Here is a 20,719-nt window from a genome sequence, read left to right on the forward strand (position 1 = left end):
GGGGCCAATAATACTGATGCTCAGGCTTCTAGGTCACTCCATCCATCACTGCATTCCATGAAATGCAGCCAAGATCTGGTGTTGGCACGAAAATTGCCATTCCTACCCAAGCCTCAAAGTTACCAAAAACAGCGGATACAGTAACACTAGATCCAATAGGAAAAATGTTCTACCAACAAGGCTAATTGATGCTGGGGAAACAATGCCTAGATTGCACATTTCAGACCATGATACCCAAGGCATAGAGTACGCTGCTCTAAGTTATGCATGGGGGACTGACCATGCAAACTTTGCAAAGACAACAGCATCCAATCTGAATGATACAAGGGCACTACTGCCATGGAACCGGCTTTCGAAGACGATTCAAGATGCTATCGTCATCACCCGCGGTCTAGGCCTGAAATATTTATGGGTGGACGCATTATGCGTATTGCAGAAAGAGAAGGTTAATGATGTTCAACATATGGAGGATTGGTCTATCGAAACTGTCAGATTTGCCAGTTATTACCAAAACGCAGTTCTAACGGGCTCCGAATCATCGAGCAGAGGGTTATTCCTTGAACGACCTGGTCATGAAGTTAATCCGGAACCTGTGGCCATCAGGCAAAAATCATATCGGACAGGATTTAAAGAATCTACGATCCAACCGCTTCGTCCCAAACCAGGCTCAGAAATCGTACATATAGCATTACTCGCGCGGGGATGGACTACTCAAGAAAGACTACGATCGGAGAGAATCCTTCACTTTGATGCGAACTGTATATTTTGGGAATGTTCTGGGGGTTACACGAGTGAAGTTCACCCCGACCACTTTGTCTCAGCACACGAAACTTCCGACTTTTTTATGTTCAAAAACATTCAGACGTTCAATAGTGAAGAACTCACGGAGATGTGGTATTCTTTTGTCAGTGAATATTCAATGAAGGAATTTTCAGTTGGATCGGACAGACTCCCAGCGTTGTCGGGAGTTGCTACACTGGTATCTAATACATGTTAACAGAAGTATATTGCAGGCATGTGGGAGTCTAGTATTGCAGAAGGACTGACCTGGATGGCCGTTAGCACCTATGGCATCCATACTGATGATTCAATTGAGTGTGACAAATTGGAAAGTCAAAAGTCAGAGCGAGTTCTACCCCCTTGGTCCTGGGCGTCTAACAACGGCCTCGTAAATTTACTTTTCAAACGAGGCCCCTGGGAATCAATGATACAAGTTGAAAACTTCCATTGGAGATCAAAAGGATCAGACACTTCTGGTCAGATTCTAGAAGCACGCTTAACTCTTAGGGGCTTGTTTAGAATGGTAGACTTGTCCCAGTTGAACCTGAGATACCCTCGCAATGAGCACACCAAGGAGGGATCCAACCACCGAGACACCTACAAGTATGAGCATGATGCCAGATTGGATGACCCAAAGCCTACCAACCCGATTAGCACTCACCCTCGACTTTGTCACTTAATTGGGACAACACACGACGTGGAATCAGGACTTAATCCTTGGCATAAAGTCAAAATGGGGGTTGCATGTGTGTTGGAACATTCTGGACGTTTTTATGGTGAGTTTGAGGGGTATAAACGCATTGGGATTATAAGTCTTCCGTTTGGTAAATATTGGTCCAAGGTAAAGGATGTTAGGACAATTGAGCTAGTTTAGGTACAAAGTATTAAGGTGTTAACTGGGTTTAGATACACCTCAGAGGGAGTCCAGTTTGCAGTGAAGAATGATGGAGTTCCACCATGTCAACATGACTGGTAGACAGCTATTGGAATTCCTCCAGAGGTATTAAAATTGCAGTGAAAGGGCGTTGGGACTTTGGTATGGCTACTGTATGACGCTGAGGAGGTTAAAAATGCAGTGAAAAATTCATTCAGCCCTTTGTTGCCTATGTTACATGTCTCGTGCATTCGTCAACGTCCCAAAGGGCGTTAAATTTGCGATGAAGGAATACGCGGTATCCACTGTCCAGAGACTTTGGTATGGCCACTGTACGTCGCCGGTAAGGTTAAAATTGCAGTGAAAGGCCTTGATTCTTGTCAAAGTCACGATACTTACTCTGTTTTGATGCCTTGGGAGGGGTTAAATTTGCAGTGAAATTTGGGGTGGGCCTGCGGCACCATACAGCAGCCTCTATACACTGCACATGAGGGGAGTTGAGAATGTAGGGCAAGCTGTGTCAATGGAGCACGGCTGACTTCTTAAGAGTATGCTATGGTATTTGCACAATTTGCTACCGACTTTGTAGTCAGTCAATTGCAGTATGAATTGGTATAGATTGGCGCATATCTGGTCCTATCCTCATTACTCTGTCCCAGATTCGCGGGATCAGTAAGAGCTTACTTAGGCTCAATGGACGACTTTATTTGTCTTATTTTGTGTTAATTTCTTTATTGTAGCCTCTTAACTCTAACACAATCATATTAACCACTTCAGGTATCTATAAATACAATCTACATCGCATCGATCGGCGTCTGGCTCAGCGGGTGTTACGTTTGCAGTGGAAGCTGCCGGGAGAATTCAGTTCAAACCGACACAATTCAGTCGAGGTTTTTACCCGGCCATTGCATACCACAGTACTTAGTCTGCGATATACTCCTCTGACAAGGTTAAAACTGCAGTGAAGATCTCACATAATTTCACATATCGTCACCCAAGTACAGGGTGAGGAGAGTGGGTTGAGTCAAACATAGAGCTTCGAACAAGACAGGAATTGAAACAATATTCTCCAAGATACCTATACCAACTCAATATCATGACAAGAATATTCAACATAGAGAACAACCGCTGTCATGATCTTGGGAGCCCATGATACAGCAACATCCATCAAGCTTGTATTCGTATCATGACCACAATTCATGATGGCTTATGTAACACTTCCCCGCCTAAAATCGCGTCACTCCCAAACCTCCAAAATTCATCACCCATTTTCTCAATCGCACTCACAAACCCGCCATGGCCGGAGGACGCAAACCCAAACCCGCGCCCCCCAAAGGCCCCTCATCAACACTCGTTCTCGACAACGGCGCCTCAACCATCAAAGCCGGTATCGTACGAGACGGAAAATTCGACGAACCTCGCATCATCCCAAACGTCATCGCTCGCGACCGCGCCCGCAAAGTCTACGTCGCTTCCGAGATTGAGAAATGTCGCGATTTCGGAGAGATACAGTTCCGACGGCCCATGGAGAAGGGGTTCATTGTCAATTGGGAGGCACAAAAGGAGATTTGGGATCGTGAGATTTTTGAGAACAAGGCTTTTGGGATTGATCCGGCTGAGTCGAGGTTAATACTTGCTGAACCGCCAAATGGATTGCCTATACTCCAGAACAATTGCGATCAGATTGTTTTTGAAGAGTATGGGTTTGAGAGTTATTATCGCGGTATAGGTGAGTCGCCTTGGCTTCTCTACACTTCACTACTGACCAGACAGGGCCCACGTTCAATGCCTACCACGATATCCAAAACATCTTCCGAACTCCCCAAGATGACCCGACCGCCAGTAACACCCCCGCCGAAGCCGTTATGGTGATCGATTCCGGATACTCGCACACGACCATCACACCACTCCTCCGCGGCCAACCTCTACACTCGGCCGTCAAACGATTAGACGTCGGCGGCAAAGTCCTCACCAACTACCTAACGCGATTAATCTCCCTTCGCCATTTCGATATGCGTAACGACACATACATCGTCAATGAGATGAAGGAGCTTTCTTGCTACATATCACCCGACTTTAAAACCGATCTGGAAAAGTCATGGAAGGGCACCAGAGGTGATCGACGACCGGATTATTTATCTGGAGGTGGCATTGCCAAAGATTACATCCTACCCGACTTTCATACCCATTTCAAGGGAAGATTATGCGACTACGAACCCTCGCGACATTCGAAAGCGAAGAAAATAGCCAACCAATCCGAAGAAGACGTTATAACGTTGCGAAACGAGAGGTTCACGGTTCCTGAAATACTCTTCAATCCATCAGATATCGGGATTAGGCAACCCGGTCTGGCTGAATTGGTTCAGGAATCCCTCAACGAACTTCCCATCGGTCTTTGGCCCAGTCTTTTGGCCAATATTGTCGTCGTGGGCGGTAACTCGCTCTTTGACGGGTTTATACAGCGAGTACAGAAAGAAGTCGTGCAGCGCGTTCCGGACGATTGTATAGTGAGAGTCGCCAGACCTGCGGACCCGATTACACAGACGTGGTACGGCGGTGCCAATCTGGCAAGTCATCCGCACATTGAGAGGTTGGCGGTTACAAAGAAGGAGTATGAGGAACATGGTGCTGCGTGGGTTGCTCGGAAGTTTGTCACTGGGTTGGGGACGTGAGGAAAGGTGAGATTGGAAGGATCTCTTATCAGACTTTGATAGGGTTGGGACAAAAGTCCTCAAGATGTTTCACAGGTCCGGCATGTTGCTGACTGGTGCTCGAGATACAACCGAGGATCGTTCTTGGAGGTAAAAAGCCGCCGGCTCATGTCATCCAGGAACAAGGACAGGTACGGCGCACATCAAATGGCCCGACCCGGCCTGCGCAAGTTTTGAGTGTCGGCAGTATGCGCCACGTATACACGGGATGCCAGGACGTGCGATAAGCATTCGGACCGGTCCGATCCCGCACAGTACACCTTGTCTTATACAAGCCTTTTGTATTGGTGTTTGCCTATCAATGGGCGTTAAGAAGCTGTGGTAGACACAGCAACTACGTCAAGTACATCACAGGTGACAAACGACCTTTGTACCAACTTCAATTATTAGATAGATGTATACTACATAGACACCGCTTCATCAATAGGTATCACAATTTAACATTTACTCCTCAACCCTGACAATAATCTTACCCCCACTAGACCCCTTCTTCAAGCTCTCAAACGCCTTATCCGCCTCCTTGAACCCAAACGTCGAGTCAATAACAGTCTTGACTTTACCCTCAGCCAACCAATCCCTCAACTGGTTTAAGTCTTTGGTCTTGTTCACAGTCATATAACTCACAAACTTGGCCTTGACACCGCCCAAGAACGCAGGACGCACGATACCAGCAGTCAGACTGAGGACACTCTTAGCTGAGACGTGTCCGCCAACGAAAACGTAGCTGCTTCCAGGGAGGAGGTAATCGTTTGACGCTCCGTATAGGTTGGGAGGTGAGTTTCCTACGTTATCAACACAGAGACTGAAAACTTGTCCGCGCTTGCGTAGTTCGGCCATGACGTCGCTGGTCTTGTAATCGATGATATCGTCCGCGCCTAGACTCTTGCACAGATCTGCTTTACCTGTTGAGCAAGAGACAGTAACATGGCATCCCAGCGCTTTGGCGATCTGAATACCCCAAAGTCCAACACCGCCTGAACCACCATTTATAAAGACCTTGTCGCCGCTGTTAACATACGGCTGAATGCTTTGGTACGCAGTCAATCCCGCGGTTCCCACACCAGCAGCTTGATCCAAGTCCATATCTTGAGGAATAACGCTGTACCCTTCCTTATCGACAACAGTGAATTGGGACAGCGATCCAAATGCCTTGAGCGGGTTAGCGCGCGCAAGAACATAATCGCCTTCTTTGGCGTCAGCGACGTCTGATGCGACAGCTACAACGCGACCGCTGAGATCCATGCCTGGAGTCTTAGGGTAGGAAGTAATTGCGCGCGAGGCAAGGCCTAGTTCGACGATCTTGTAGTCTGCGGGGTTGAGAGCAGCGCGGGAGACTTGGACGAGGATTTGGCCTGGTTGGAGGGATTCGGGAGTTGGTTTGGGGATTGTGGTGTGGTGTTTGAAGACGGATTCGAAAGTTCCTGGGCTGGCGGCTTGCCAGGCTTGCATTTGTTCAGCCATGTTGTGGTGGTGTAGTACAGATTCTGGTACGGTGTTAAGTGTCGGATTGATGTGAGCTGGTGAGCTGTGATGTAGTGGTCAAGTTATGTCGATGATGAGTTTGTTAAGTCAATGAAACAAATTCACATGGAAATCAGACTATGATATCAATGGGAAATCGCTAATGACGTCTTGGAAGGTACGGGAAGAAAAAAAAAAGAGGCGAAAAATTGCGAATGCGGTGGAGACACCGAGATATGAGCCGAACAGACCAGAATGAGCAGTGTTTTCCGGCGTCAATTGAACTGCCGGTTTCTTGTATTTATAACATTTTTATTAATATTTCCTCGACCAAAATTCATCATACTTTGAAGCCGAACCCATCAATTATTATCTTGACCGGTTGCATCTGCATAGTCCATTTGACGAATGCCATCATTGAGGCTGTCATGACGTGCCATGTCTCAATCTCGTCGCGTAGATACACCCATTCCGACCAGTTTCAATTGACACCAGCCTTCACTTGAAGACATGTCTCGTTTTTTCCAATGCGTTCATCAATTTGGACGCATTAATAAGCTCGTAATGAATGCGTAGGGTGGTATCGGTATCGGCGAGTCAAGCTTGGATGTAACTGTTTAGGTCGCAATAGCTGATCAATGCGCCCGGAGTTGTCTTGCAAAAGAGGTTGCGCCCGTGATTGAAGGATATTGAGTTGACACTTGTCAAGTAGATTTCGTCGGCCGCGGAGTTGTCGCGCGTATGTTCTCCGTTGTCGCGTCAATTCGGCTGACAGTACTTTAATTGTAGACGCGTCCAAGGCGCGGGACGTTTGGTTGAGCAATTGGACGCCTGGCGATGGCTTCGAGGTAGGTGTATTTTCGAGAGAGTCGATACGGATGGTCGGTTTAGCATAACTGAATGGCTATCGTCCTACTCGGCCTATTATCGCAATCGTTATCTGTTATCTCTTGATCAACTCACATCTCCCCAGATAAACCCATCTCATCTCGTCCCATCTCAGACCCATTGATTGATCAACGCGGGGCTCGTCAACTTTAAAAACCACAGACGTTCGGCATGATCTCGGTGGATGAACAAACTGTCGGGTCAGACATGTCAGAGATCTGATTAAAAAAAGGGTTCTGTGAAAGATCTCGGTGTTATTATTTTACTGGAGTCCCGTCCCTGTCGGTGGTCCATGATATGGATCGTCTCTCGCTTGACGCAAATTCTGGGGTATGGAGTTTTGGATGCTGGAGTGAGCGCACTAATAAATTGGAGCCCCGTAGTTATCAGTGAGTGAATGATCTAGGGTAGATTGACTGGAATAAACTTGTCGCGTTGAATCACCATGACTAGAGACTGATGGTTTGTGTCTTTTGTAAGCATCGCATGTTGAATCATGGGATGTCACAGTAATTGAAGATGGTCATTTGATCATGTTATCGTCCAAATGTTGGTTTGTGATTGACCAACATGTAAACGAAAGCGAATACCATCAACCAGGTTCGCGAAAAATAACACACGATGAGCTTGAGCTATGAAGTGATCGCCGTTATCAAAGTCAAAGTTACAGTTTATCCTTATTTTTGACCAAACCATAAAGAGAATAAAAGCATCACAAGACACATATCAAAAAGAGGGTAAACCATGTTCATCATCAACCCAAGCTGACTGCAGCGATCGTTACATGATGATCTTGGCGCCTTGGCAACAAAAGCCTCTGATGTTTACATTTGATGTCTAGATCAATTGTGATTTGACTGCGGCTGAGAAACCAATCAAGCTCAGAATGATCATGTGTGTGTATTGATTGATGTTCTTGGCATTGAACTTTATGAATGGAACGCATCAAAATTCAACGTTGCTATCCAAGAATGGACGTTTCATTGGCGATTGTTACATGCGGGGAACCATCTTGGTGGTGGGATGGATGATCAGCAAAAAGGTAAGCTTGAGCTTGGGACTGAGACACATGTAGACGAAAGACTACATCTAGAATGCAGGTAAGAGGCAAATTGATAGTCCGACCGAGAACAGTAGACTTCCTTCATCTGGTGACATACTGGAATGCTACCACATTCAAGATCCGATCACCAACGACAACGGAAGGACAACTGCATTTGGAAGTTGTCATCCGTTTCAGCGCGTGTATTCTCGGAACACGGCTCTCTTTTTCTTCTGTCATAAAGCTGAAAATCTCGGCCGAAGAGTTTTTCTTCTCAGGATCATCACGAGTACAGTTACACCCCTGGTTTAGGCGTATTTTTCTGACACGATGGCTTCAGAGTGAGTCCGGCCGAGACCCACTTGGTCCTCAATCCGTTTCTGCAAAGCACCTTACTATGAGAACCAATCACACTCGAAGGTCTACGGGTAAGGTAAGGGGAAGCTGGGGGTGTGTGTCTTGTCCACTCGTCCAGAGAGACAAGAATCTGGGTACAGTTCGGCTAAGCAATAGAGGAACCACATTATGGTCTGCTTGGTCATGGCTTGACAACTTTGTTCATTACTCTATCTCAAATACAGTAGCGAATATCCGTAGAGAAATCCTCGTGACCATGGCCACTCCGGAGTCTTCCATACTACCTGATAGAATGGATCGATTCCGAGACCGTGGTTCAGGACGTGCACCCGGTGGCGAGAAAACGGGAGAGGAAGAAAAAAAAAAAGAAGGCGATATCCGATCTATGACTGCTGATCCGGTCTAGACATTTGCCAACAATAATCGCATTATTTTTAGAGAGTCGTACACATGAGTCTAGAGTCACACGTACAAGATGATATGTGTTACCCAATTCTGTGCAACATAGGCGCCCCTTTCCGAAACGCTTTGCCCTCTATTCGTGTTCAGCACAGGAGATTACAGAAGGATTCCTTCACGTAATTAATTTGTAAGATGCCGTTTGTATCCGTTTTGACTGTTGGCTCCAACAACTTCTGCAAAGACGTTACCCAGCGGCTAAGCTACGGAAACGGCGTTTTACCAAGAAATTCTTCTGTGAGCATCCGGGTATCCGCAAGGTAAGTGCATGCGCCCAGAGACTAGACCAATTCCCGGTAATCGCGTGTAGTAATTGATTCATCGTCAAGTGGTGTCACACCAGGCCTTGGCTTTTGGGCTGGGACTGAATTGCCAGGCCCTGACGTTTCGGCCCGGAAATTATGCATGACAAGAAATGCGATGCGATTCGCGGTGGTCATGACGATGGTGGCTTACAGGCAGTCAATCAGTATTCACTTGTTGGTTGAGGATTGAAGTTGGCGATATCATCATATAACCATAATTGGAAGTTCAAATCAATCAGTGACATTTTTTTTCGGTCAAATAAATCCAACTCGGCCTTTCTCTCGTCTTTTCCCCCGCGTTGTTGGAAAATCCGGAGTATTCTGGGGAGCAGAAACATTCCTCGGTGGTTGACTCGGAGTCACTCTGGTATATTCTGGGGGAGGGGACGAGAGGTCTGGTGTTGTTGACTGACAGGTGATGAACAACCGGGTCTCCCTAGTTTCCCCGGAAGAGAGGTCAATGAGGAAGAGACTATTACCCCAAAGACCAAAAGTCTCCAGAGTTGACGGTGTTGAACTCGGTCAATTACGACCCATGTCATGGACGCTGAGCAGGGGCGTAGCGCTACCGTTTTCAAGTATCACCGAGAATGTGCCATTAGGAGGATCCAGCAAAGGGGTTGACTACTAACACTCTCCAGACCTGACTACACTCCACGTATTGTCTCTATTTCCCCGCGTCGGCCAAAAAAGTTGGAGTGAAGGAATTGCTCGTGACTGGCTGAATGCAGCATTTTTAAGAGTCTGGTTAAAATGCGGGATGAACATGTATGCTTACTGGAAATGGAATGGCATTTCTGATGCTACCACAGATCAGCACAACGCATGCATACCCAATCTGGAACTTACGAGGTGATATCCACGATCCGTTTACTCAGTAATTCATTGACTAATTAGGTCAATAATTCATTAATGAGTAAACCGTCAGCTTGGGTTCACGTTCCCGTATCCGTCCGTCAGACCTTGACTCGATTAGAGCCTCTAGAACTCTCGATGGAACAAGTCAGTACTCTGCTGCAAGTCCCGTGCAGACAAAGGAAATAAACGGCCGGCCTTACTTGCGGCGCTTCTCTGGGACATGTCCCATTCTGGGCTGTTCACCTTTCCCCACCACCCCCCGGTTCAGACCGTTATGGGACCAACGCCTGTCCACTACAGAGCTCCAGCTCTTTTATTTGCTTCGGCCTTACTTCGTAGTAAAAGACGAGCTGGAGGGGGCCGATGGATCTAGACGCGATTCTTCCCCAGATGTGAGAGATTCTAGGCTGGGCGCGTGCGAGTGCAAGTTTTTCTTTTTTAATTACCCAGTTACAAATTTGAAATCAGAAAAGGAAGAATCTTTAATTGAAGGAGTTTTTGGACAAGTGATTCATTTGGGAATGGGAGACTGCATATTATCACTGTTGTACAAATGTTGCTATTTCTGTTGCCGTATCAATACATGATATGCAGTGAGTATTTTACAGTATCTCCCGTATTATATTTATTGCATCTATTCATCAATGGGAATGCTATTCAACGGTAATGACCGTCACTTGTCTCCATCATCATCGCATTTTGCCATGTTTTATTACCTTCACACCCTATCGCTACGGCCTCCTCCGCACTTTAACAGAGGGCGTGTCGTGTCTAGAAAGGTCCCATGGCCTCCCCAAAGTATCCCTGCTACCCCATTTACCGTGCCCCATGGGCCCCCGGGGACTTATTGCTAGGGGCTAAAATAACGGGTCCAAGCACTAACAACTTTTTACATGCTCCGAGGCAGAACGCAGAACAACACTCCCAAAAGCTGTTACTGTCTTGCTGTGTCTGCATCTGGAATTGCTTGTGAGTAGTCAGAGAGGGTGTACCATAGTAGGTAAATTTGCAACCTTGTTAGCAAATCAAAAAGCTTGTAGTGTACCACTTGAGTCAATCTTGGCTTAGTTTAGTCTTTTGACACCATCAACCAGTTGGTAACAAATGCTTTTGGCTGCAGCTTCCGAACCTTGCCCCATGCTCTATGCCATGCCTGCCCCCATGCTAACTCATGCCATCGGTAATAGACACAAACCAAAATCAGACTAGACTTTGCACACGATCAGACTCTGGGTTTCTTCTTTTTCTCGTCAGAGATTAAATAGACCTCGTCTGCCCCCTCTCGTACAACTGTTTCATTCCATCACATCACAACAATCTCTTCTCTCTTCCCCCCTCATCCTCCTCCCCCTCTCTCCTCACATCAACAACAACTATTTATTACCCCCTTCTGCCTGGCCAGAACTAAAACAAACCAGCCACACAACAATAACAACAACAAAATGGGTGTTGAAGACTCACACACCGACGAGCGACACGGCTCTGTCGCTCTCCAAACTGCCGAGAATGTCGAGCAGATCGAGGCTCCCATCACCTGGAAGGCTTACCTCCTGTGCGCCTTCGCTTCTTTCGGTGGTATCTTCTTCGGTTATGATTCCGGTTACATCAACGGTGTCAACGGCTCCGACTACTTCATCAGACAGGTCGAGGGTGCCAATGCTACCAAGCTCTCCGAGAGCAACCAGTCTCTCATTGTCTCTATTCTCTCTTGCGGTACCTTCTTCGGTGCCCTGATCGCTGGTGATCTTGCCGACCGCATGGGTCGCAAGTGGACTGTCATTATGGGCTGTGCTATCTACTCTATCGGTGTCGCTATCCAGATGATCACTGGTCACGGTGATCCTCTTGCCTGCATCGTTGTTGGTCGTCTCATTGCTGGTCTGGGTGTCGGTTTCGAGTCCGCTATCGTCATTCTCTACATGTCCGAGATTGTAAGTCACAACATACTCAATTACTCACGTCTCAATTCTAACATCTTCTCTAGTGCCCCAAGAGTGTCCGTGGTGCTCTCGTTGCCGGTTACCAATTCTGTATCACCATCGGTCTCCTCCTCGCCGCCTGCATCGTCTACGGAACCGAGAACATGAACTCCATGAAGTCTTACCAGATCCCCATCGGTATCCAGTTCCCCTGGGCTGTCATCCTCGCTGTCGGTCTTTTCTTCCTCCCTGACTCTCCCCGATACTTTGTCAAGCGCGGTCAAATCGAAAAGGCTGTCGACGCTCTCGCCCGTGTCCGTGGTCAGCCCAAGGACTCCAAGTACGTCCAGTCTGAGATTGCCGAGATTGTCGCCAACGAGGAGTACGAGCGCCAAATCATTCCCTCCACCTCTTGGTTCGGCTCTTGGGCCAACTGCTTCAAGGGTTCTCTCTGGGATGGCAAGTCTAACCTTCGCCGAACTATCCTCGGTACTTCTATGCAGATGATGCAGCAGTGGACTGGTGTCAACTTCATCTTCTACTACTCTACTCCCTTCCTCAAGTCCACCGGTGCCATTGACAACGTCTTCCTCATCTCTCTCGTCTTCACACTCGTCAACGTCTGCTCTACTCCTCTGTCTTTCTGGACTGTTGAGCGATTCGGTCGCCGATCCATCCTCCTCATCGGTGCTCTTGGTATGCTTATCTGCCAGTTCCTCGTCGCTATCATTGGTGTTACCGTCGGTTTTAACCACACCCACGCTTCCCCCACTGAGGCCGACCCCGACCGCATGATCGCCAACAACATCAGCGCTGTCAACGCCCAGATTGCTTTCATTGCCATCTTCATCTTCTGGTTCGCCTCCACCTGGGGCCCTGGTGCCTGGATCGTCATCGGCGAGATCTTCCCCATCCCCATCCGATCTCGTGGTGTCGGTCTCTCCACCGCCTCCAACTGGCTCTGGAACACCATCATTGCTGTCATCACCCCCTACATGGTTGGTGAGAACCGAGGCAACCTCAAGTCCTCCGTCTTCTTCATCTGGGGTGGTCTCTGCACCTGCGCTTTCGTCTACACTTACTTCCTCGTTCCCGAGACCAAGGGTCTGTCTCTCGAGCAGGTTGATAAGATGATGGAGGAGACCACTCCCCGAACCTCTGCCAAGTGGAGACCTCATCAGACCTTTGCCCAGACCATGGGTGCTGGTGATGTTAAGATCGTCCCCAAGACCGAGCATGACGACCACGTCTAAGCTTGTCTGCACACAGTCTTGTTATTTGTTTGATGTGGAGGAAAGTTTTCTATTTTAATTATACCTGAATGTTTTGGAGGTCATGGTGTTATGATCTAAGATGATGAGAACGCGGAAGTATATGAGAATAATGTGTATATATCTCAATCAGAATGAAACGAACAAGTTATCTAAATCTCTGCCTTTTCTACTGTGACTGTTGACTTTCTTTTGTGCATTGGTTGGACTTCAATATTGATATTGCCGGTGGCAGACAGTGCCTGGTGTCGGCACTCAATACTCAATGATCACCTTAGCGCGACGCGTTCGGCGCGCTTAATTACTTACGATAATCCTCTTCCGCGCAATTGTTGAGTCGCATTCCAATTTCCCAAGGGACGATGAATTCGATTGACTTGCCAAACCCAGTATCACTCGATGCCCGCATCAAATTTGCTACTGTGTTACTACCGCAACGATGCCTGGACTGATAGCTAGACACTTGCAGTCGCAACAGAAAGTTTCCTACCCACGAGAAGAACTGTGTCTAAGACTCTAAGAACTTTAAACAGATACTGATGGATAGGTATGTGGTTTAAAGCGAGGCTTAAAAACCGAAGTGAAAATAAGATTTTACCAGTAGATTGGGACGAGATAAGGTTGGGAAGGTTTGAGTCCGGATGTGTCGGATAGATCTGGCCACACAGGAGCTTCAAGTGTCATGCTTGATTAGAGATATTATGGTATAGTGGCACTAGAAGCTTGATCTGATCTTTAGTGCAATAGCTTTGCTGGAATTTGGTTGTGTTCTATATTGATGGCTTCTGGTCTTGAACTTGGTGCTATTCTTCACTGGTGAAGTCAGTAGTTTTGACAGAAGACTTGGTTCTTTTTAGGGCGGATGAAACCTCCTCTTTTAGTGAACCGGAATGAGGTTGAGCACTGAGAAACCGTCTTATTTTCGCAGTCGTCGTTATCTTGGTTGCCTTTTAGCTGTGGGATCTCTGCATCTGAGGTTGCGGATTGGATGCTGGGGCTGTTTTGAGCTGAGGTGCATGTTATATCCATGATCCTCTTTGTAAGTAAGTGGACAGAAAGTATTCCATGTGTGGTCTCGTTGTCTTGATTCTCATATAGGTTTCATCACAGTTCTTGAGACTGGATCACTGCTTGATCCTCTCTGCCGCATCTTAGCGTTATATTCTTTCCCGCTGGAGAAGCTTGACCCCAATCCTAGAAGCTTCGTGCAAAGATGCCAACAAAGGTATAATAGTAATCACAGAAACATACAATAGGAGATGCATTTGCATGTAATGGTTATAGCATAGAGAACTTTGCATCTACTGTCGACTGTAAGCAGGGTATGCCCTGCATACTGAGCTACCTGCAATAGACTTAGCCCAAGACCTAGTCTAGATACCGAGATCCGATCAGGATGCTTAATATAGAAATGGTCAGATGGACTACTGCAAGCCATTAACACAGCCCCTGTAGCCTTCTCAGTTTTTCAGCTTCCCTTATCAGCCTCAAAAGCAGTGGATCTAGATCGGGAGGTAGAAATGCCAGCTTAATGTTTATTCTTTTCTAGACTCTTAGCACTGAGTTACACATGCTCAAACATTACAATAGGGATTCACAAGGACTTGACTTGCTATAGTAAAAAAATTGCAGTCGGTCGGTAAAAGAATAGTGTTGCGTGATTTATTCCATGATAAACCATGCCAACTCCTCGATTGCGTTTTGCGTCTGTTTAGGGTATGTAAAGGACTGACGAGAGTCAAGATGTTGACGCTGGGAATCAAGTCCGGATTGCCCAATCAGAGACAAAAGGAGCTATCGGAGTCTCGATAAGGCACTGGAGGAGTTTCCGGAGTGGAGATATCATCACGTCATGTCAAGACGGATTAGTAAGGACACAACTCCACGGAACATCATAGATAATAGATAAAATCGCCAAGTACTGTCTCTCAACCTCATCACCATCAATCGCCACAGCCAAGAACAAGAAACTCGTATCGAAATCTACCATGACGCAAATCGGCATCTTCCCCGCTTCAGGTGCTCTCGGCACAAGCACATACACTCATCTCTTGTCTCAAGTTCCCAACGACAAAGTCACCCTCATCAACCGCTATCCCGAAAAAGTACCCAAGAAGTACACCGAGAAGGGAACGACTGTTCGTCAAGCTTCATACGAGTCTAGCGCAGAAGATCTTCAAACCGTCTTTTCCGGCATCGATGTACTCTTCCTCATCTCGTATCCCAGCCATGTCCACCAATACAGAACAAAAGTACACACCAAAGCCATCGACGCGGCTGTCAAAGCTGGAGCCAAGCACATATTTTACTCGTCTTTGGGATTTGCGTCAATTGGAGAGGAAACTACTAAGGCGGAAGTCATGGGGGCGCATCTTGATAGTGAGAAGCACCTGAAGGAACTTGCGCAGAAGGATAATGGGTTTACGTTTACGAGTGTTCGTGAAGGTCTTTACAGCGAGTCCTTCCCTATCTACACTTCCTTTCTCGACTTGAAGAATCCGCCTTCCAAGGTTCTTATTCCTCATGATGGAAGTGGACCGGGTGTTAGTTGGGTCAAGAGAGATGAATTAGGAGAAGGAACTGCGCGATTAATCGCTTCATACGTGGAATCTCCCTCATCATTTGGGTATATTAACAAGATTGTCACCTTGACAGGAACAAAATCGTTTACCTTGGCCGAGACGATTGAGATTCTTTCGCGCGCTGCAGGCAAGGACTTTGGGATTGAAGAGATCAGTGTTGAGGAGTATATCAATCTGCCTCAGATCAAGGAATATTTTGGAACAGAGGAAAAGGCGACGACGTGGGCTACTGCTTGGGAAGCGATTCGGGCTGGAGAGACGGCTGGAGTGACGACGACGTTGAAGGAGCTTTTGGGAAGAGAACCTGAGGCTTTTGAAAAGACTATTGAGGAGTTTGTCAAGAACTAGCGGTCAGAGAATAGTTGTTTGTCGAGGTTGAGACACGTCAAAAACATAAGTTGAGAAAATACGAAGGGTCTGGAAATGCATAACTCAATCTATTTTTAGTCTGGGCTGTCAATATCGGTAGTTGGTGCCAGTGACGTGGCTGGTCTCCCGACATCTAGATTTACGCCTCGTATTTTTTTTTTTGAGTTTGAGGAGCTGAATAGACGAGATGGAACTTTTATGCCGAGTTGAATTAGACAGAATGATTCTACTATGTAATGATTGTTACTTATGAGCAACGTTACAGTAACGAGAGGATGATCAGGTTCGATCGAACTCTCCTGAGCTGTTGTGGAGAATCAGTTGCATTGATTCTGGGCCTACGTCAAGTGGATATTATAACTGGGACGATGGACAAGGTCAATTGAGATGAATTTATCCTGTTCGCGGATATTGTTTCTATGCAGGGATGGAAATCGGGTGTCGGCAGTCGATCTGTCCGTATTGGATTGAGCCACGTGCATGAATTGTTTTGGTCTCGTATTCCGTTCAGCTTTCAGCTACAAGCCATTGTTACTGTGTGACGGCAGACGGAGAGAGAAAGAGGCTGTGCTCGGACGTGGCGAAGAACGGGAGCCTCGGCAGGCCGGGAGCGGGACAAGCAAGATCTAAGAATATTCCATGGACCATTCTGGGTCTTGGAGTCTAGAACCGTCAATAGGAGGCTGTGAAAGAGAGACAATATGGACCGTTTTTAGTGCGGGGACCCTGTAGTTTCATGCAAATGATGTCAAGGATGGAACTCATTTCCCAATTGATCAACATGACGATCTATTCAAAGCTCGTATTCAGAAATATATAATATCTGGAATACACCACTCATTCCTAAAATCATCATCAACATTCAATTCACTCTCATCTCAAACACTCAACCAGACCAATAAACAATCACTTAATTACTCTTTCAATTCATCAACCACCAACCATCAACATGCAGTTCAAGACTCTCCTCATCGCCTCTCTCAGCGGTCTCGCTGTCGCTGCCCCAAGCAAGACCACCGAGGCCAAGACCGAGAGCTCTCCCGTCCCCAAGACCTTCGGCCTCATGGCTCTCCGCTCCGGCAGCCCCATTCACTTCGCCAGCTTCAGCGCTACTGAGAGCGGCTTCGAGCTCCTTCTCCCCAAGGGCAAGCAGGGCGCCAAGTGTGCTGGCGGCAAGAAGGAGGATACTGCTACTTTCCGTCTGAGCAAGGCTACTGAGCTTGTCCTTTACAACACTGGCAAGAACCAGCAGATTGCCTACACTGACCGATCAGGAATGGGTAAGTCAATCACAATTATCTAATTACCGGGGAACCCCTGCTAACAAGTACCAGGCCAAGGTGTTTTCCAGTACACTGACTCTGGTTCCTACGGTCGCAACTCAGAGACCAAGGGCTGGAAGGTTGACAAGTCTGGAAACCTCGTCTTCAGCAACAACAACGCTTCTTTCATGGCCTGCCCCGGCCAGAAGGACAGCGACCCTTGGAGCGTCTGGGTCTCCACCGGTACATCGCACCCTGGTTGGAATGAGAAGGAGTGCCTTGGTTTTAACGCCCGCGTTGTTGAGATTAAGAAGCCTGTTAGCTGCACTTACTCTCAGTACAGCAACTAAAAGATAGAGTTTGCACTGTACATATGATTTGTTTCAGCTTAGATTACGATATTCGTGTAAATACCATTGTCAATTAATTCTTTCACTTTTATTCTTTATTCTTTGCTACCGACTGTGACCAACCCATCCCAGACCGCATCAGGCTCATGCTAGGCTTAATCCGTCAATTTGACAGGGAACATGAACAAAACATTGATTGGTTACTTCTTCCAAAGCACGTGACTGATCTTGACTCATCAATTCTTATCTGATCATCTGATAAAAATCTCTCACAAGACCAAAGCTTGACCCAACCCCTGGGACCCGGCTCTCCGCCTGCGACCTGACGAGTTCACTCTTCACCTTCACTCCCTGGCCACCATGAAGTTTGCATCTCTGAGCTCTTTGCTCACCATACTCTCATTATGCGCTCCACCCGCCCAAGCCGAAGACAGGTCTCCCGAGGGAGTATGCTACGACTCATGTGCATCGTCTCTAAAGGCGGTGCAGTTCGATGATATGCTGCACAACCAAACGAATTTCATGACCAAAACATGTTATAGCCCGAAAGCTATTCTTTCGCTGTATTTATGTCTCGATGTTTATTGTATGGTCGAGGCTAGGGAGGCAGGCTTGGGACCATTGAATGAGACGTGTATTGAACAAGCGCATATTGTTCTACCGCCTTTTAGCATTATATCGAATTATACTGCCGAGGATAAAGGGGGGATACATCGGCTAGAACGAAATGAGGCGGAGAGCTCAATTACTTTTGGAGAGGTTGTTATTCCTTCTGAGACTTGGTTTGGGATATGGTGGGATACTATGGTAAGAAAGACTGACGGTCAAATGGAAGATGAGACTGATTGTGTCTAGGATTCTGTTGCATATACATATACACACCATGACCTATACGGGTAAGTGAGACTCTCAATTGACATGAGAAGACTGCTAATCTTTGACAGTCGTGCCATGATTATCTTCTGGATCGTCGTCATTGCCATTGGCGTCTTGAACCATCTCATGCAACAAATCGCCAACTTACAAATAGTTCGCAATCACTTATCCAAATCAGGAGGACGAATATGGAGTTTATACACTTCCACTTTGAACCGAATTGCAGTCCCAGCTACATTTGGAGACCGATGTTCTCAGAAAGTTGGATGGGGAACAGTTCCCCCGAGGATACAGTCCCTTACGCTCTTTGCATTTCTCATCCTCAACATTGTCTTGAGTATTCACGGATACAGGATCGTACCTATAAACATGTAGTAAGTAACGGACCCAATTGCCAAAGATAAAATGACAATGCTGATGATACCTTACAGCTTTCCATCCACAGCAAAACAAATATTTCGCTATTTCTCCGACAGAACAGGCATCATCTCGTTCGCAAACTTTCCACTCATCTGGCTTTTTGGCATGAGAAATAACCTTCTTATGTGGTCGACGGGCTGGGACTTTGGGACATATAATAACTTTCATCGATGGGTTGCTCGGATTGCTACGGTTCAAGCGATTCTTCACTCTATCGGTTATTCCATTTTGGTTTATCTTGGTATGTCCCTGTTCCGCAAGATGAAGCAATTAAATGCTGACGAGTAACAGAGGGTGGATGGGAGCATTATATCTTTTGGTGGTCCTACATGTTTTGGTGGGTTGGTGAACTTGTGAGTTTCCATCTAAGCGGCGATGTTGCCTCACTAACGAATATCTAGGCAACGATTGTCATGTCGCTTCTCGTCGGGGCTTCTTTTTACTGGATCCGTCGTCAACAGTACGAACTGTTCCTTGTCGTCCATATCATCATGTCAATCTTCCTTCTTGTCACGATGCTCGCGTAAGTTCATACCTACCCTCTCAATAGCATACGCTAACAAAACAGTCACGTCTCCATCTTCCAAGGCGAATACGACGTCTTTTTCTGGGTACCCTGCTTCATCTGGGTAGCCGACCGTGTCATACGCGCCCTACGCACTGCAGCTTTCAACCCCAAGCTATGGGATACCTGGGCCACGTCTATTTACCATCCCACGTCCAACATTGTCCGACTAGTTATTCCATGGTCGAATAGTCTTTACAAACCAGCCCCAGGGACATTTTATTACATCCACGTTCTGAATGGTCCGCGTTGCTGGGAGAGTCATCCTTTTACCGTTGCAGCAGTGACGGATGAAGGACAGAGGGGAGCAAAGGTTCTTGGGGAACAGGTTCCTCTTCTTGAGGGTGCTTCTGAACAAACTTCAAATGTAGACGTCTCACAAGAGATGTTTTCTGATTCGAGGACCATGACTTTCTTGATTCGCCCTTATGATGGGTTTACGTCAAGACTTAGAGATACAGCTTCTGCAGAGTGGCCGAAGAATACCCTCCAGCGCGTCCTAGTCGACGGACCGTACGGTCATACTCAACCTCTTCATCTATTCGACAACGTCATATTCGTCGTTGGAGGCAGTGGTATCGTCGTCCCACTATCATACCTCCAATTATTGACAAGCCATCCCTCAGCACCACGAACAGTAAAAATCCACTGGGCAGTCCGCGAACCCGCGTTTGCACTGGATGTGTTGAAAACAGATATAGCAGACGCACTGGGTAGCGCAAACCTCAGTGTAGAGATTCATCTCACGACACATACCCCCCAGGATGAACTTCAGGAGTGGCCGTTGCAGGTTACGCTTCGGAGAGGAAGGATAGATGCTGCTGCGGTGGTGACGAGGGCGAGTGATGTTGTGGATGGGGAGAGTCTTGCGGTTGTAGCTTGTGGACCTGCGAGGATGGCTGATGATGCTAGGAGGACAGTGTATGATTTGTTAAAGAGGGGAGTTAGGGGGGTGGAGTATTTTGAGGAGAGTTTTCAGTGGTGATATAGAAGTCAGACGATAGATCTGGAATTCAGTTGCATATACATAACATAGGTTCTGCTGTGCAAGCATGATAGTATAAATATTGAACCTGCAATTCTGTTATATCTCCTAAACTGGTTCGAAGGCATGTTTATGTAATTCATTTCTTCTGTACTATAAACGAAAGCCTGAACCTTCTCAATTTACTCCGAGTTTCTAATAAAGGATCTTTATGGATTCAAATATAAATCTTAAATCAACATTGGTTCCCAATGCCCTACTTTCCCAATAAAAACATGCATGACAGGGTAGCAACCGAACTCACAGTGAGAGTTATGAATGAAACTTCCGAGCTATACGTTTATTTTATCATTCTATTCGACATTCCTCTTTCTTTCCAACGCTT

General features: G+C 46.8%; 6 protein-coding genes across 6 annotated transcripts; 5 read left to right on the forward strand and 1 right to left on the reverse strand.

Annotated features, from left to right (window-relative positions):
- Positions 1 to 166: 166 nt before the first annotated feature.
- On the forward strand, positions 167 to 1,866 carry EDB82DRAFT_553674 (uncharacterized protein). The gene is made up of 2 exons (XM_065609620.1): positions 167 to 934; positions 1,001 to 1,866. The coding sequence occupies exons 1-2, from the start codon at positions 203 to 205 to the stop codon at positions 1,652 to 1,654; spliced, it is 1,386 nt and encodes a 461-aa protein (XP_065464453.1). The 5' UTR covers positions 167 to 202; the 3' UTR covers positions 1,655 to 1,866.
- Positions 1,867 to 2,926: 1,060 nt separating this feature from the next.
- Positions 2,927 to 4,809, forward strand: EDB82DRAFT_459152 (actin family). Its single transcript, XM_025732984.2, has 2 exons — positions 2,927 to 3,383; positions 3,428 to 4,809. Exons 1-2 carry the CDS (start codon positions 2,951 to 2,953, stop codon positions 4,324 to 4,326), a joined length of 1,332 nt encoding a protein of 443 aa, XP_025583936.1. The 5' UTR covers positions 2,927 to 2,950; the 3' UTR covers positions 4,327 to 4,809.
- Positions 4,810 to 6,080, reverse strand: EDB82DRAFT_443306 (uncharacterized protein; the record flags this gene model as incomplete). The annotated part of the gene is made up of 1 exon (XM_025732985.2): positions 4,810 to 6,080. The coding sequence occupies exon 1, from the start codon at positions 5,824 to 5,826 to the stop codon at positions 4,810 to 4,812; it is 1,017 nt and encodes a 338-aa protein (XP_025583937.1). The 5' UTR covers positions 5,827 to 6,080.
- A 4,837-nt stretch (positions 6,081 to 10,917) lies between these two features.
- EDB82DRAFT_443308 (general substrate transporter) lies at positions 10,918 to 13,082 on the forward strand. The gene is made up of 2 exons (XM_025732986.2): positions 10,918 to 11,666; positions 11,720 to 13,082. Exons 1-2 carry the CDS (start codon positions 11,178 to 11,180, stop codon positions 12,905 to 12,907), a joined length of 1,677 nt encoding a protein of 558 aa, XP_025583938.1. The 5' UTR covers positions 10,918 to 11,177; the 3' UTR covers positions 12,908 to 13,082.
- A 1,697-nt stretch (positions 13,083 to 14,779) lies between these two features.
- On the forward strand, positions 14,780 to 16,340 carry EDB82DRAFT_122044 (uncharacterized protein). The gene has a single exon (XM_025732988.2). It carries the CDS (start codon positions 14,914 to 14,916, stop codon positions 15,853 to 15,855), a length of 942 nt encoding a protein of 313 aa, XP_025583939.1. The 5' UTR covers positions 14,780 to 14,913; the 3' UTR covers positions 15,856 to 16,340.
- Positions 16,341 to 16,665: 325 nt separating this feature from the next.
- On the forward strand, positions 16,666 to 20,428 carry EDB82DRAFT_459162 (ferric reductase like transmembrane component-domain-containing protein). The gene is made up of 9 exons (XM_025732990.2): positions 16,666 to 17,156; positions 17,211 to 17,455; positions 17,819 to 18,295; positions 18,344 to 18,384; positions 18,433 to 18,738; positions 18,796 to 19,025; positions 19,076 to 19,137; positions 19,186 to 19,307; positions 19,353 to 20,428. Exons 1-9 carry the CDS (start codon positions 16,826 to 16,828, stop codon positions 20,332 to 20,334), a joined length of 2,796 nt encoding a protein of 931 aa, XP_025583941.2. The 5' UTR covers positions 16,666 to 16,825; the 3' UTR covers positions 20,335 to 20,428.
- Positions 20,429 to 20,719: the final 291 nt, after the last annotated feature.

Source organism: Fusarium venenatum, assembly GCF_020744135.1.
Source record: "Fusarium venenatum strain MPI-CAGE-CH-0201 chromosome Unknown EDB82scaffold_2, whole genome shotgun sequence".
Lineage (NCBI taxonomy): Eukaryota > Fungi > Ascomycota > Sordariomycetes > Hypocreales > Nectriaceae > Fusarium > Fusarium venenatum.

Excerpts from the sequence above, each read along its gene's own strand:
- EDB82DRAFT_122044 (XM_025732988.2), top strand. The coding sequence starts at position 14,914 with ATGACGCAAATCGGCATCTTCCCCGCTTCAGGTGCTCTCGGCACAAGC.
- EDB82DRAFT_443308 (XM_025732986.2), top strand. The coding sequence starts at position 11,178 with ATGGGTGTTGAAGACTCACACACCGACGAGCGACACGGCTCTGTCGCT. Across the intron at positions 11,667-11,719 it reads TTCTCTACATGTCCGAGATT|TGCCCCAAGAGTGTCCGTGG; the intron begins GTAAGTCACAAC and ends CATCTTCTCTAG.
- EDB82DRAFT_553674 (XM_065609620.1), top strand. The coding sequence starts at position 203 with ATGCCTAGATTGCACATTTCAGACCATGATACCCAAGGCATAGAGTAC. Across the intron at positions 935-1,000 it reads ATTCAATGAAGGAATTTTCA|AAGTATATTGCAGGCATGTG; the intron begins GTTGGATCGGAC and ends ACATGTTAACAG.
- EDB82DRAFT_459162 (XM_025732990.2), top strand. The coding sequence starts at position 16,826 with ATGCAGTTCAAGACTCTCCTCATCGCCTCTCTCAGCGGTCTCGCTGTC. Across the intron at positions 17,157-17,210 it reads CACTGACCGATCAGGAATGG|GCCAAGGTGTTTTCCAGTAC; the intron begins GTAAGTCAATCA and ends AACAAGTACCAG. Across the intron at positions 19,308-19,352 it reads CTTCTTGTCACGATGCTCGC|TCACGTCTCCATCTTCCAAG; the intron begins GTAAGTTCATAC and ends CTAACAAAACAG.
- EDB82DRAFT_459152 (XM_025732984.2), top strand. The coding sequence starts at position 2,951 with ATGGCCGGAGGACGCAAACCCAAACCCGCGCCCCCCAAAGGCCCCTCA. Across the intron at positions 3,384-3,427 it reads GAGTTATTATCGCGGTATAG|GGCCCACGTTCAATGCCTAC; the intron begins GTGAGTCGCCTT and ends CTGACCAGACAG.